Consider the following 16956-nt stretch of genomic DNA (forward strand, 5'->3'; position numbering starts at 1 on the left):
TAATAAAGAATATAATAGCGATTAAATGGAAAATTAGGATCTGAAATCAGTTGTCCATAGTCGAGATAGCTGATATCTAAACTTAGGAGCTTATCATGCAGTTGTGCAGACTTTTTTTCCAGTTACATTTGTTGCCTTTTTTGATCCAGCGCACTACTTTTACACAGATTTTTTTTTTTATGGTGCGACACAGTAAAGATAGCATCTGCAATACTAAAACGAAACAATTTCTTTGAAAAATGTAAGCATGCAGCTCCATTTAATGTGTTAATATTATACCAAAACATACTGTCATGTTAGAAAAGTCACTCCTAGTTTTGTTTCCGTGGTCATTTTGCCATTCCTAAGGAAATGTTATGTAAACCTCCAGGGATAATTGCCCTCTCACCGTCTCCTCCTTCTCCCACGGGGTCACTGTCTCCATTCCTCACCATATACAGTGTATAGGCTGCATACACTTTGACCTGGACTGGTTCTTTATTTTAATTTGTAAGTGTCTAGTGTCTAATATTAGGGTCATAAAATCGTTATGTAAAGTGTAAGCTGCAGATTGTAAAACAAGAATAAAACACAAAAGAAGGAAAGGAACTTTAAGAAGGTTTATGGGGGAGGATTGGAGTTGAAAATGATGACATGAAATAGAGACATCTAAGTTTACCTAACTTGAAATTTGATCGTCAGATTATATTAAAAGCCTTCAAAATGATAACATGAAGCAATTAGAAACATTCAACAAGAACACACATCACTGACATCTTCAAACACAAATTAATGGAAATAAATATGTGTTTGTTTGCCGTCTTTGCATAGAATCTTCCATGTGCTATCACTTTGTGGTTTTACCATCTGTACTGCAATGTTATTCAAATGAGATTGCCGTCATGTTTTTACATAGAAATCCAGTTTGCACGCGAATAAACTAGGCCGTAATATTCACAATGCACTTTTTATGAGTTGTTGCTTCAATAACGTGGCCATTTTAGTTATTTTTATTTATTTTTGTCCTGCATTTAAAAAAAAAACATTGCAAAAAAGAAAAAAAAAATAGCATTCTAGAGCCAAAGCAAATACTTAAGACAGTAGAGGAATGTCCTGATTTCATGTGTCTTTATTTGCTGGCTGTCGGCCACTGAACTCTCTGTGAAGTGTTTATCAGAGATTTGGAAAACTTTTAGGGTTTGAGGTCGTTAGAGCGGCGTGGTTTTTGGTTTGCGTCACTGCGTGTAGTAATCAGATATTAAGCAAAGTTTATCAGACTGTGTAGTTTTTATTTTTATTTTGGGGAACGCTTCCCAAAAGAGTTCAACATGGAAGAGAAGTGTAGCTAAGTAAACTTTATTCATGTAGCGCTTTTTGCTGATGCTCCTCCCAGTCTGTGGGACCTTCAGTAGACTGGGGGGGCTTCACAAATCAACAGCCAGAAAATGTGTAAAATTCATGTGAGATTTTCCTGGAAGCCAATGAAGTCTGCTCGATTACTTTTATACAGTTAGAAGTCGGTTGAGAGACTGTGCTTATTAAAACAAACGAAAACAGAGTAGTTAATACCAGATGAGATTAAAGCCTGGGTTGTCATTTCAAAACTACTAAGCCAGGTTTTGTGAAAGCATTCTGAAACACAGATACTATGAGTCTGGAATGAATGAAAAATATCTCCTATACAAAGAATATCCTTTCTTTCCTTTAGTAGGAAAGCAGAAAACCAGGGAAAGAACTATGGATTTGGCGAATCTTTAATCTTCTGTGTTTCAAGTGCACCGAAAGTTCAAGTTCAAACACGACACATATAGTAACTCTCCCAATCATTTAATGTCTATTCTAATGTGTTATTCTCAATCAGATTGTGCTTTGAAATAGTATGTAATATATTTTCATCATAACAGCCACTGCTGAGTATTCACTTGACTGGGAGTTTGACACTGGCATATTTTGCTATAGCACCTATTCATTTCAAAAGACTGCACTCATACCGGGTTTAGGTGTGATGTGCAGTGTGATGTGACTCAGGTACTGTAACTTTGCCCACAGCTAAAAGGATCGCTTTTATGGTGTGGCTGAATAGAGTTACCAGTGAGGAAGTGCATGCAAAAATATTCCATGTAAAATGTAGACGAGCTTCGCACAACAGCGCTTGATAGAGTTTAAGAGAGGTCAGCTGGACGAGTTCCATGCTGGGACTTTTATTAGGATGGTTTTGGTGCTTCCATGGAGACTTAGAATGGTTCCTGGATACATAGTTTTTGTTTTTTCTAGATATGAAATATGCAAATGTGCAGTGCAAATATAGAAATACAAAGGAAGGAAATTGCAGTCCGAATGACTATGTTCAGAAGGGAGCACGGAACACTGTATACTTATGTTCCCTTGCCTTACTTGAATTCAGACACTAATTTATTAAGCTTTTACTATTATGGTTTCTGAACACACAAGACAAAGTCTTTTTAATTAACCTGCTCATTTTTATACGGGACTTTTCCCTTTAAAATGTATCTTCGTCTTCATCGGTCCAACACAGCCCACCATTGGAGGACCTTCTATCTGTTTGTTTACACTGAGCAAATGATCATAATTGCCACTGTGAACCATGAACAAGTGTGTTTACATCTCCACTGTCCGGACTCTGCGTTTAGACTTCAAAATTGGACAAAACAGGGAGTCCGGAGCAAGCGTTTGTAACTGCCCCGACCCTCTGGGATTTCTGAAATGCACCAGAGAAATGACAAGTACGTTCCAGGGCAGAAGGGTTACTGTGACAGAAGCCAGTGAGGGTGGAGGCTACTTGGAAAGTCCTTTTAAAGCTTCGTTGAGAGATTGCAGGCAAAACGCATGTCTTTTCAATGTTCAGAAACAATGAAATAGTCCAATCTATCTAAGTTTCCACAATTTTAGTCTAATTTCCTGCCTAATTTATTGAGCTTTGAGCCCCACCCCTTTTAAAAGAAAGTTTAGAAAACAAGGCAAAATTACAGATTTGCTTTTTCAGTAATAACATTTTAAAATACTAAATAACATACATTACAATTCCTTGTACTAAAATGAACTAAACTGGTTTGAGGAAGATCGCTTTATTTTCATTTTAAGTGTGATACCAGTGACGCCTTTGTCTCTCACACTTATTTTGCTACATAAGATGTGTAAAACCTCATTTTGGACTTACCGGAATCATGAATGCTTACTAACATCCTTCTACATGTAACACCTCAAAATGTCCGCCAAGGCCCAGTTTACCAGGAAATGTTCTACAAGTGAATGAGGAAGTTTTCAAAAATAAGTAATTAACTGATAGTGGTGATAACAAAGCACAGTGTCACAGTTGGATTAACCAGATACAGATCTCAGGTACCCAATGGAATAGAGTGGTATTCACGTGATATACAAGTAATATAGTACTTCTGCTGTGCAACTTATTTTGACAATCTTCCATTACACTGTGTTCTTTCTACACACGAACATTGATCCACAGCAGGGGCATGTTCAGACAGATTCACTCCATTTTGTTCAGGGCGGCACCCGGGCTAGATCAAGTTTGTGAGTCTTTAAGTAATGTTTTTATAATTTTTTTCAATGGGATTTGAACACTTTAATGTCATGTTGTTTATCTTCATTTCATCATATTTGTTGTGAAATTTCAGTAAAACGGCACAGAACTTGTTACTGGTCCCTTCAGTCGCGCAGGACGGGTGACCCATCAGGCTCCAGAGGGGGCTTGTGCAATGAAATCCACTGATCCACAGACTATGTTTTAATACTAAATGAAGAGACCATTAATGTTGACAAATGTGGCTATAGTCAGGCATACTTGCAAAGCTTTTCTTTTTTTTCTCTCTTTTCTTTTTTGGATTCCACATATGTCACCAGTTTAAGGGCAACGTCATTAAAATTGCCAAATTATGCTGCACAAACATGTCTTTCTGGAAAACACTAAAATAATCCAGTGTGCATAATGTTGCTGCTGGTTTAGTTCTGATACAGTAATCAATGACAGATTACTTCGAGCATATTGGATGTTACCTACTTTACCATTTATTTTAATATACAGTGAAACACCTGACTACTGCATCCTCAAGCTTTACAGCTCTTTGATTTCCTGCATTGCAAATGCGCAAATGATTTAAAAAAGAAAGAAAAAAAAAAGAAAAAAAAAGGCCTGCAATAATGTTTCAGGCCTCTAGAGGTCAGCATGTGTGAAAATGTTTTTTTTATCATTCCATACGCAGAATATTTCATTTACCTCCAAGTCTGTAGTCATTACTAAAAGTTAGTAATGAAGCATAAAATGCACCTCCCTATAATTAATTCTGAAAGTGCAATGACACTGCTATGTGACTTTGGGCTTTGAATTAAATGGAGGATCTTTGAGGGAACGTGAGGTCAATTTCAAACGAGGGGCTGGGGTGGAGGAGGCGATGGGGAAGGGTTCGTTTAGCTGATTGGACCTAAAGCCTGGCAAGTTTGTGTGGGAGAGATGGATGTTGAAGAGTGCTCGCAGGAGTGGGCAATAAATAAAAGGTGGAACAGAAGACTGAAGAGAATGGAGTTTCATACAGGAAAATGGGACCTAACAAGTAAAGTGCCTCAGCCAAATAAATGAATGAAGTTACTAATACTATGAAATAATGCTGATACTAGTAATAATGAACAATCCTCTCATATTGTGTATGTGTCATTACAGGAGATGCTGTTCCCTGCTGGCTGCTTCAAAGAGCTGACTGAGAAAAGATACCATATGGTGACACAGGAAGGATGGAGGGAGAGACGGCGCCACACGGTAAACCAGGAAGAGCTGCAGCATTTTAGAATGAGTAGGTAACAGCCAAGAAGGTAACCTGGGAACTGTTAGGGCTCATTTTTGCATTTAAAATTTGCTTAAAATTTCTGCAGGCTACATGAGGACAACAAAAATGTTATATGGACATAAACCAGATCTCAACCAGGAGTAATACATACAAAGATGCATATATATATATATATATATATATATATATATATATATATATATATATATATATATATATATATATATATATATATATATATGGTGGAGTTCCAGCAAAAATAGGTTATGTTTATTTGGTGCTATTTTTACTCACATATTCATAGGTGCACGTTTTGCAAATACCACTGCACGTCAGGGCAGCAATCATTTATTGCCTCTTTTTAGTTTATATGTACCAACAGGTATGTTTACATGTCCTTCACATTGCTATTGTTTTTAGCGTTCTCAGTTGGAAACCATAGAAACTCCTTCAGTGTGTGATTCATATGTTGTAGCCCTCATACACATGGTCATACATCTTCATCATGTAGTTGTATGTCCTCCCTGTGTAACCAGTGCGTCCTCTCTCTCCCCCTCTCTCCCTCGTCCAGGCTCTGTTGCCAAGGCTACCGCACAGCCTCTTGCTTGCTGCATATACCTTCTGACGAAGCTGCCGCCTGTGGATCTCCACTCTCTCTCCTCCAGGACACAAACAAAAGAAAAAAGACCCTTTGGACTTTTTCTTCCTCCTCCTCTTCTCGCGCACACACACCACATTCCTGTTTTCTCTCTTATTTACCAACCTCCGTACCCCTCCTTTCACTTACCCTTCCCCATCCACCCCCCTCCTCCTCATTCTGCTCCATCTCCAGTCTGTCTCACATGAATACGCTTCCAGACAGAGGAGCTCTAAACGGGATTGGTGCTGGTAGCTGTTTGCCGTTTTTATTCAGAGGGAGAACGGACCAGGTAAGAGGACTCTGACGGTCACTGCTTCCCCCTTCTTTCCCTCTCTCGTGCGACAAGAGTTGAATACCAATTCCGCCAGCCTAAGATACTGCAACTGTCTAGTCCGAAAGCTCGCCTATTCGTTATTTTCTGCCAGACAACATGTTGCTCCTTTGAAAAATCTCCGCTGTGCCTTCTTGTACCGTTCGTATGTGACAGTGTGGGAGTTACCGGAGAGAGATGCAACAGTCCACCTCCCTGGATGATTCATTGCTAATCCAAGCCGCTCTGCAATGTGTGGTCGCTCTAGCTCACCGTAGCCCTGTACGTGATATGAATGGTGTTTTGTCTTTTTGTATGAATGACTGCCAGCTTGTGAAATGACTGTCATTCTAGCACTGGTCTTCCTCTGTTTCCCATACAGTGCTTTCTAGCCATAACTCTATATATACTGTATGCATCTTTTACTGACCACGTATCTACCTTTATATTTGTTTATACATTGTTTCCCTATGCAGCGCGTTTAAATTATTCATCATATGACATACAGCTTCGCCATTAGGTTTACATTGCGCTCCGAAATTAGCTTTGAATTGACCCGGAGGTTGCTGCATGAGGTGTTGTTGGAAAGTATGTAAACAATAGCAGTGATTGATTATCTGTCTTGGAGATATTCAGGAAGATGTGTGCAAGTACACCGCGTTTTGAATCATAAGGTCATCCCAAGATTAAGTGTGCGTATGGATGAGGTTAACAGGCAAGCCTCAGCCCCTTGTGACACTATCTCATGTTACCGCCCCATCATCACTTCTAACAAGAGCTTCCGCTTACCTTGTCTCTTTGCGATTCAGGCGCTTTGAGCTATGGACTGCACTTTGGAGAAATGTAATTCTATTTGTCCCGTAATACTGGAGAGGGCAATAAACATCTGCAAGTGGAGAGGGGCAGTGTGCCGGACCCATGTCTTTATTGTATGGAGAGCTGGGACCTGCTTCTGGATGGCAGGCAATCAATGAAAATACTAGGCACATGCTCTATTTGAGGACTGAGGGGGTGGTGTTTGTAAGGGTCCAAAGACAGTGGCCTGTTATGTTTATCTACGCTCCATATTCCCCAGTATTATTGCAACCACAAGGCAGTTGAGAAGAGGAATGTATGTATATGTTTTATCTTTGTTTTTAGTAGGTGCAGCAGACATTTTGACCAGAGAGAACCAGCCATGTCATGTGTGAAAGAGAGGTATTTACAGAATAAGCACATGTAGGCAAACATCTCAGAGCAGCATGATCCATTACCTCCGCGCTCACCCTGAGTGCTTGTGCGTTTGCCTGCTTTATTATTTTTCATGCTGTGAGCCATGGTGTCGGTCTGTGTACAGTATTCTGGTTGCCACAGTTACCAAAACGCCAACCTCACTGCGTCATTGCTTCAGACAACCTTTACACAGAAACACCGCTTTTTCCATCCATCCACTCATTCATCTGTCTTTTAGGGTTTTTAAAGAGGAGACATGCTGCATTTTGATCTTATGGGGAAGAGTGTATGTGGACACATTGTATGTGTATATGTTACCATGGATGCATGCTGGGTAACTAGCGTCAAGAAAGCCACCTTCAGCCAGAGAAGGTAAAGGACCATGGACCTCTTCTGTTCAACACCTGCCCTTCTGAGATGCTCCTGTTCCTTTTACAGGCTTATGCAGGCTGACGGGAGAGGCTGGGACAGAGGCTTCATGCATACTGATCGGAGCCCTCTGTTGTGAGAGCGTTTACAGGCGGCGTGTGCCTCCCATCGTGCCTGTGTGGCTGGGAAATAGGGCTAGACATAAACTGAGGAAGAAAGACAAGCCGAAGAAGTCATGACAGTTTACTGTGTCACCATCCTCCGCTCATGAAAGCACAGCTGGGAACTGACAAGGGCGCTACTCTGCTCCATCTTTAGATGAAATGGATTACTAGCCCTGTCGCTGTGTGACCAGTCGAGTTTGAGTCACAGGTCACATCGACTATGGTCATAATGTGGGAATGGGCTTTGACTACCTGTGAATGTGAATCACATAGTGGACTCAGTGTGATATCTATTTCCATTGTATGGGGGAAAATATGAAAGGTACAGTTCATGGCACCTCTTTAACTTTAACACGTGGTTCTCACTCGAGGTGGCACAGTGGTGCATCGGTTAGTGCTCGTGCCTCACAGGAAGAAGGTCCCAGGTTCGATTCCGACCTGGACGGGGCCTTCCTGTTAGGACCTGTTAGGACTCACCCCGTGTCTGCGTATATTTTTCCTCCGGGTACTCCGGTTTCCCCTGCCACTAAAAACATGTACAATAGACCAGGATATTTGAGAGTGTGGGTGTTTGGCAACGGATACAAATTAGCCCATGGCTACAATGCGGTGTGTTCATTAATGGTAAACTACAAACCTTTGTCACTTATTTTACAGTACTGTAATGCATTAACATGGTGTAGTATTTCACAAAAATTACTTTGACTTTGATTAAAAATATTACATGCGTGTTCATCTTCTGGAAAGTTACTTCTCCAAACATTGTCTTATCTGTTTTTTCCTTTCAGGTCTTTGCAGCACAATGATAGACAGCAGGCATTAGCATCAGATCTCTGAACTTCACCTGATCATGTGATCAACCCCTGCTCACCCTGTAGTCTACATAGGTGAGTCAAGTGATTTCTCTGATCAACTCACACTTAACTGTGCATTTTGTACATTTTTAAAGCCTTTCCATTGATGAAAACACGTTGAAACCCTAGTGATGGAACAACACCTTCCTCCGCATTCACACATCCTCGTGCACCATGTGGCAGTAATCAGCCCATGCACAAAACATCTTTATTAATGGCTGAAGGACAAAAGCGCAGGATGGAAAAGGAGCTTTGAATACACTACTAACTCCCTGAGAGTGTGTATGTACGTGCGCTGCCATTGGACGATAATACTCAGGACGGATGAGAGCCACTCTGTTACCTAGGCGACGGACAGGGCTGTAAACACGCTACCCCTGACTCATCTCTCCACAATAGAGGCTCTCGCGCCCAGTCTCCCTCCCTCACTCACACATTCACACATTGGACCCAATCTGACAAAGACAAGAGGGTCCGGATATGACAGCCACTCCAAGCCTCTTAGCTATACGTCTGAAAAGGCCAGCGGACAACATGTCATATAGGCACGCTTACTTAAACATACATATGTTTAAGTAACCAACCAGGCTCGCCTTCCCATCAACCGGGTGCAAATTCATTAGTTCGTCATTCAAAGCTTGATCCGCACATACAATGTAACAGAGTGACTGGGAAAACTGCCTGATCTAATTGTAGAGGTATTTCACTCACAGAGGAAAGCCTTTCGTTCGATGTCTTTTGAAGTTTTGAATCAAAGAAACAGATAAAATTGCCACACAAGGCACATTGAGCATTTTATGAGGGAGCTATAATATACTTTTCTCTTCATATGATGATTGTCAGGGTTACTCATATCATCTCATCAGTGGTTATTAGTAGATACAGTAAGCGTATACGTATAGGGTTGTTGTAGACAGTATAAAATGCTTTATTTATCAGGGGGAGCATGACGCGTAAGCTGAGCAGTTCCACACGTTCGCCCACTGAAGACTCCATCTTCCTGAGGCCGGATGAGGATCCTGTGTGGCTGGATGAACCCACAAAGATCGAGAAAACACTGGATGGAATCTCAAGTAAAGATGAGTCAACCAAATGCAAAGATGCTCCAAGCTCGCAGGGAGAAGAGCTGTTTCTACACAAAGTCTGTGCTCTGGTCCTTCAGCTCCACTGCTGGGTGGCACTCTTCGCTGTGTCCCAGGTCACGGTATGTCTCCTAAACACTGTGCTTAGTTAATAAGAGTACATTTCACAGTAGCACTCATCTGTTGGAATTTCTTGTGTGTGAGAACCATTTTCCATGTAAGAATGAGCAGAGCTGGTGTCTGATTACTCAGGCTTAAAAGAGCATGCAAACACTGTCTTCACTTTGTCTTTTCAGGGCTACTGGGCGTTCTTTGTCATGGAAGGAAATGGGCCATTTTACTCAATCTATAAAGCACTGCAAGTAATAGACTTCTACCTTAGCTTCATCCTCCCTTACCATCCAATCTTTGGAGTGGATGTAAGTATTACTAGATAATAGATCTTTGGATTGTGTTGTCAAACTATATTGGGTTTAGCTCCTAAGAAAATGAGTAGCATATTCCATTATAATAAAACATTGGACAGTAGCTCCTACAACTCTGTGAATGGTTTCTGGCTGCTCAAAACAAACCTGGCACATTTGGCAGTTAATGTTCTATAGATCTGATCCCGAACTATAACACAAAGCGAATTAAGTTGTTTTGCGCAGCCCAATATCACAACAGGGCCGCAACATTAAAACAGGGAAACAAATAATGGCCAAGCAAATGTATTGTCTAAAATAGCCACAACTATAAAGGAATACTTTTTTAATTTTTTATTTGTGCTGTACATTACGAACATAAATGTCATTTTATGCATAAATCTGCCATGTTGTGCCAAAATTGCCTATATTATTGATATGAATAGAATAACTTATTTTGTTGACACATTGAAAAAAATTTAAGGAAATTGTCTCTTGGAAATATAAATGTATAATATATATTTATGAATCCTTCTGAAGACAAAAACCTTTAAGTTTTGTCAATTACAAGACCAGAAAATGTTGTGTTTGTAGGTGCACTTGTTGATGTTAATCATTGTAATAATTAAACCCTTTACTGAAAAGAAAAAAATACCATAATAATCATTTCCAAGTAAATGTTTATATGTTAAGAGAGTAAACTGCCCCAAAGCTTGAAACTTGTAATGGGACTTTGCCTGCCCCATAGCTGATAGACATTAGAACCTTTAACAGCTGCTTTGTTTGTGTCCCCTCAAGTCCGCAGTGTTGATGAAGGAGATTGCCAATACAAAAGAGCACAAATGGATTGTTAATGGCACTGCAGGCATCGGTGTTGCTATTTGTGTTATCATGGTAAGACAGTAACTTTACTGTATCTGTTTTACAACACAAACCAACTGAAACGAGTGTAGCTCACTTCTGGATGTGGAAGAATGCATCAATATTTTATTTAAAATGGAAATACTTCCTGTTCTTACAACTGTTCACGAGGCAGATCATCATCGTCATATAAATTATTCAGTAAGAGGAAGTAAGAGAATGTGAGCTAAAGGCCTTGTACTGGATTTTGTTTGTTCCAGTAGTGAAATTACATTGATTTATTCGTGGGAAAAAGACCATAAAGCATTTTTATGAGTCTGGAAAGAGCATAGTTTTTGTTGGCCACGCCATGTTTGTAAATCAACTCTTTGTTTCCTGAAACTTGCTTATAACTTATTCCTGTTAAAAAGTGGAATGTAAAATTAGGAACTATCAGGTGCAGGGCTTTAATATTTTGTGAAATAATATACCGTATATACAAAAGTAGAAATCAAGTGCTTATCGCCCATGTTCATTTTTATTTTTAGAAGCATGAACAAACATTGAATTGTATTTTCTATATTGACTGTTTTGCGGAAAGGTCATCCACACGGTGTCTAAATGGCAGAGTGGCGCTGGTTCGGGGACAGTACCAAAGGAACTGGGAGATCGGCGTCAGTCCGTGAGCCGGCAGCCGTCCTTCACTCTGTCGGAGTGGACCGATGCTCAGGAGGACCTGCTGGACCTGGACCCGGTGCCACAGACTCCGGTGTTTGAAATCGGCAACGACTCCAGGACAGAGGCGGACTCTGCCACGCTCACTGTCACTCCTGTTGGGCTACAGGAGCGGTGCGTAGCAAGCATTTTTTTGTGTTTTTTTGTGTTTTTTTGCACAGTAATAACAACGCTATCTGATGAAAAGAGCGTGGTATTAGAGACAATGGAGACCACATTTCTGGGCTAAGGTTAGGTCATGGGTAAAGCTGATTAATATTACCATGATATTATGTGGGCATGTTTTCCTGTTCCCATAAGTATTATTATTACACTCTTATGTTATGTGTTATTATTGTGCTTTAAAGTTAAGTCTCACCCAATGTTTTTACTTTCTTCTTTTCTTCTTTTTATTTCAATAGTAAAACATTGTCTTACTGATATTGTTTTTTAGACATTTCAAAATAAACCCCACTCCAATACCTTTACCAATTAAAAAGCATAATTGCTCCTATTTTTAAGACTGGCCATAGATTTAATCATGATTCCATTCCTATTTGATAAGCAGCTCTACAGTATGCATATTGTATTCAAGAGCTATGAAATAACCATGTAATTCCATCATAGATGAACATGAATGTGTTTTACTTTCATTCTTGACCTTCTGTGTGCAACAGGAGGGGCTCGAATGTCTCGCTGACCCTGGACATGTGCACACCAGGCTGCACAGAGCCCTATGGCTACGGGGCACAGCTCTCCCCCAGAGACCAGTCAGCCCAGGAGTACCTCCGACAGGGAACACACGTCCTGACCCCTGCCATGCTACACATCCGCGCCATGGACGACCAGGCCCTACAGGCTGAGTTTTATGTGAGAGCAGCATCCGCGGCTACACGCCTACGCTCCTTAGATTAACAGATAGCACAAGTGAGACTCACCGGGAAAGATATGGACGTACACACCTAGACACAAACAGAATGCACACTCCCACACACAACACCCAGTGGAGCTCTTCGCACACCCGTGAGCTTTTCCATTGCCGGTAAGTGGGTGAAGGAGAATACATATAAGCATATTTGCATAATGAAAACCCATGAAGGATTGCAACGCCGTCCTGGCAGATACATGTGCAATCAAACAACTATTCAAATTGTCGTCACTTTGGATATTAAAGAATATAAAACTTTTTTTTTTTCAATATAGATATATATGGTGTGTTGTGTTGATCCACTTGTAACGCTGTCACATTGTACTGTTCTTTATGCCCATCTACAGGAAACACCCATGAACTTTGTGGACCCTAAAGAGTACAGTTACCCTGGGCTGGTGAGAAAGAACCGCTACAAAACAATCTTACCAAGTGAGCTGCACAGCAAAGAGCTTTTCTTTCTTTTAATCTAACAATATTCCAATAATGCCATGTTATTTTTTGGGGTGCTTATTTATACTTGACTTGCAGACACACACAGCAGGGTGATCCTTAAGTCAGACGATGAAGAAGACTTCCTCAGTACCTACATCAATGCCAATTATTTAAAGGTACAATTCAACCCCTCTTAAGATTCTTTTATGTATTTTCTGGCAGACCTGTCAGTGTTTTGTTTTGCAGGGTTATGACGGGGAGGAACAGGCATACATAGCCACACAGGGACCTACTGTGAACACAGTGGGCGACTTCTGGAGGATGGTGTGGCAGGAGAGATGTCCAATCATCGTAATGATAACTAACCTGGAAGAGAAGAATGAGGTTTGTGAAAGCATGAAAAGCAAAAAGCTGTGAAATTACTGCCTTTAAAACGGCACATGATGAGTTTGCACGATGTGTCTTTCAGAAATGTGCAGAGTACTGGCCCGAGGACAGCGTGACCCATGAGGACATAGAGATTACGGTTGTCTCAGTGACACAGGAGGACGATTACAGTCTGAGGGTGTTTACTCTGAAGGTGAACTGATGCTGAGGGCACATGTTAATGTGACACTAGCTCAGGGCAGTTCAACAAGCACTCAGATAAGCATGCTGCTGTTAAGTCAACTACATTTTGGTCTATTACAATGCATCCAAAGTCAGCAAAACACACAATGTTCATTCCAAAAATGAAATGGCGATGGTGTAAAAAGTGTTGTGCACTGTCTCATACAAAGGCTGGTTTCAGCTTGTGTGTTGATGCATGTTGCAGTACGAAGGGGAGGAGCGTAGTCTGCGTCAGTACTGGTACACCTCATGGCCAGATCAAAAGACACCAGACAAAGCCCCGCCTCTTCTAGAACTGGTGCAGGAAGTGGAACGAGCTAGAGAAGAAGCCCCACCTTCCAGCGGCCCTACAATTGTGCACTGCAGGTTAAGTTTGCACCATTAAATAAATGATTTATATATAGTTGCAACCAATCATTGTCTACACAATGCTGTGTGATTAAATCTTAATAAATAAACCTAGACAAACTGATTTCCCCATGGAGTTCATGCTTTTAATCAAATTTATGTTGATTATTCAGTAATGAGTGTTCATCTATTGCTTTGCCCCGGTGCTTTGTCCGCAGTGCTGGAATCGGTCGAACAGGCTGCTTCATCGCCACCTCCATCCTGTGCAAGCAGCTGAGGACTGAGGGTGTGGTCGACATCCTGAAAACCACCTGCCAGCTCCGTCTGGACAGGTAACATGTTCTTACGCAAAGGCTGTACCCAGGTTTATTTTTCCAGTGATAAAATGTTGCAGACGGAGAGGCCAAAATACCAAAGTCAACCAGTTTGGTGTTTAAGTGTGTAAATAAGATCAGGAAGTTTGTCCGGGCAGCTGACTTCTCTGTCCTTTGACCGCTAACCGACCATATAATGTTGATTAGCTATGGTTGGTTGGAAAGGAGTGACTCAGAGCAAACTTGATTTCTTTTCAGAGAACCATAGCTCTGCACTAAATGAAATGTCACTAATTATGAAAACTATGAAACTATGAAACTACTATTATTGTTATACGTGTACAAATTGACAGGACAACACCAAACTACTTACTCTGTCATTATTGGTCTGAGAATCTGAGAATCTGTTACTGAGAATCAGTTTGATATTTGTGTTCTCTCTGTGTTAGGGGAGGGATGATACAGACAGGCGAGCAGTACCAGTTTGTGCATCATGTCCTGAGCCTGTATGAGAAGCAGCTGTCCCACACCGCTGAAGAGTGACCCTCTCCCCATGTGAATGCCCCAGACTGAGACACGCCACTGTACACTGTGCCACCTCTGGTGGTATGCACCACTGTAACTATGTCATCACAGCCACCCTTTAACACGGAAAACCCATTTATTCATTCAGTCATACTCAGTCATCCTGACTGAGCAGTTCTCAACATTTGTGCTTATTGTTATTATTATGTTTTGTGCATATGATTCACTGAAAGTGAGATTAAGATTGCCCCAAGCTGCCACTAAGTGTTTTTGAGCTGTACTCGACTGAGATCCTGTAATTGACATGGACATAGTATATTGTAAAGTCAATTGTGTCAGAATTATGAAGTATTGATCTCTGTTTTATTCTTAGAATGTTATTCAACTATTTAATTAGGACCATTAAGGCCAAAAGATGCATAATAATTTCAGTGTTTTCGTTCTCAACTGAGGTTAAGAGTTTGATGTATGGGGTGGTCACATGCCAGCAAAATCAAATCCAATCAAACGTTTCAAATACCAGCCTAATATTAGATCTACATCATTTGTTGTTTTGAAACTTTATTCATCAACATTCAGGAGACATCTCATTCTCAAGTTGCATGGTGCTACGTGTTCATTAAAGGCATGTGCAATGTTATGAACATAGGAATGTACAACAATTAGGTCAATAATGATTTCGTACCAATTACTGTCCAAACTACAGTACTACAGCTGTACTATGTTGCTTGTTTATACCAACCCACATCTCACACAGTGTAGTATCCACAATAAGGGCCATCGAGACATACACGTGCAGAGGCATTTCAAAGCTCGTGGGGCTGAGAAGATACGCCATAAATACTGTTCAATATCTCCATCAGAAATAACAATGTTGTGAGTACAATTCTGAAGGTGGCAAATGCACACTACTGGCAAACGTTACAGAATGGTTCACATTTGTTTACACTATTCTTAAACAGCGGCACTGTCAGTAACACGGATTTTGGGATGCCTCTGCCTTCAGTAGCTTGAGAACTGCACATTTGTGACGTAACCCATGATTGTTGTATAGACAGACCAAGCCTAATCTGTATTAAGCACAATTACAGACCAATCAAGGTTCTCTATCTGAAGTTAAGCTGTAAAACTTCTCTTTTCTGTATTGTGTTTTAATTGTGTAAAGTTAAATGAACTGCATGTGCTGTATGGGACTTTACAGGTCCACAATCAAGCGACGTGATTGGTTGTCCTGCTTTTTGTTGTGTAAAAAGATTTAAGCCTATTATATTGCTTGCTCTCGGCCAATGCTTTTGATACAGTTTGCTTTTGTGAAACCGACCAGAGATATTTTTAGAACATTTTGATACAATCCTTTTGAGTAGATGCCTTGTGTATATTTCTGTTTACACCATGATGGAATGTAGCTCATACTGTGGATCAATTCATTGGTTTCAATTGCCAGATTTGTCAGAGCAAAATGTGACAACAGCGAAAGTGACTTTAGAGTGCAGAAGAATTGGTTAAGTCCTCAGTAATACTTTGTTCTGCCTTTAGGCTTTGCTTTAATATGCTTTGCTATGTGTGTACATCTTATTGTTTTATTGGAAATTTTACCTCAGACTGAGTTTTTACACAGTCCTCAATTCCATCTGTGGCTAGTCTCAACATGAGAAATAAATGCTAAGTGTTAGGCAGCTATAAAAGTAACGTTTTTCTATGTAACAAAATCAACTTTTATGTGATGACATGCATTATATCAGACATCTCGGACATCGTCAGAGGAGGAAACAATGTGAATGGCACATTAATGCTTGTTCTAAATAACTGTCAAATCCAACAGCCAATGGTAGGAAGGATATTTTTTAAACCTCTGGTAATGTTGTATTTTCATTGCTTGTTATTAATGCTCTTTGGTTTTCATGTGATAACCAAAAATGGGGATAATGAGATGAGCAAAATCTTGGACATACTCGACCAGCAAATCAGTATTTCTCTTCTCTGCTCCAGTATTGCTTTGAGTTGTGAGTTTTGCATCCAAATAAAAATAGATTTTCATGAATTTGGGTTGATTGTGTTATTATACATGTTATGGACAGGCCTTTGAAAATACTACTGATTTAAACCTATATTGACCAAGGAAGACAATAGTTTGAACAATCACTTTTAGTGTAGCCTATTCACAAAGTTAGCTAATTCAATAGAGATGGACCTTCATGTGGGACTATTACGCGTGCAGTTCAACGGTTTACCACTAGATGTCAGTATACATAACAAAATGTCACCTTCCTTTCCAAGAGTAGAGTCCCATTGAGGAAACTGAAGTCGGACTGAAGCATTACAGTCAATTCATTATCTTTAAAAAAATATATATATATATCAAATGATCTTTTTTTTTTTAAAGAAGAATTTATATCGATTGAAAAAAAAAAA

General features: G+C 40.3%; 1 protein-coding gene across 1 annotated transcript; it reads left to right on the plus strand.

Moving 5' to 3' along the window:
- The first annotated feature begins 5388 nt into the window (after positions 1-5388).
- Positions 5389-16579, plus strand: LOC306971188 (tyrosine-protein phosphatase non-receptor type 5-like). Its single transcript, XM_079567364.1, has 14 exons — positions 5389-5725; positions 8280-8378; positions 9285-9549; positions 9724-9846; positions 10630-10725; positions 11273-11520; positions 12063-12255; positions 12661-12745; positions 12845-12924; positions 12995-13132; positions 13218-13328; positions 13563-13723; positions 13924-14037; positions 14469-16579. The coding sequence occupies exons 3-14, from the start codon at positions 9292-9294 to the stop codon at positions 14560-14562; spliced, it is 1701 nt and encodes a 566-aa protein (XP_079423490.1). The 5' UTR covers positions 5389-5725; positions 8280-8378; positions 9285-9291; the 3' UTR covers positions 14563-16579.
- Positions 16580-16956: the final 377 nt, after the last annotated feature.

Source organism: Gobius niger (assembly GCF_951799975.1).
Source record: "Gobius niger genome assembly, chromosome: 12".
Taxonomy (NCBI): Eukaryota; Metazoa; Chordata; class Actinopteri; order Gobiiformes; family Gobiidae; genus Gobius; species Gobius niger.

Excerpts from the sequence above, each read along its gene's own strand:
- LOC306971188 (XM_079567364.1), top strand. The coding sequence starts at position 9,292 with ATGACGCGTAAGCTGAGCAGTTCCACACGTTCGCCCACTGAAGACTCC. Across the intron at positions 12,746-12,844 it reads CTACAAAACAATCTTACCAA|ACACACACAGCAGGGTGATC; the intron begins GTGAGCTGCACA and ends CTTGACTTGCAG. Across the intron at positions 14,038-14,468 it reads TGCCAGCTCCGTCTGGACAG|GGGAGGGATGATACAGACAG; the intron begins GTAACATGTTCT and ends TCTCTGTGTTAG.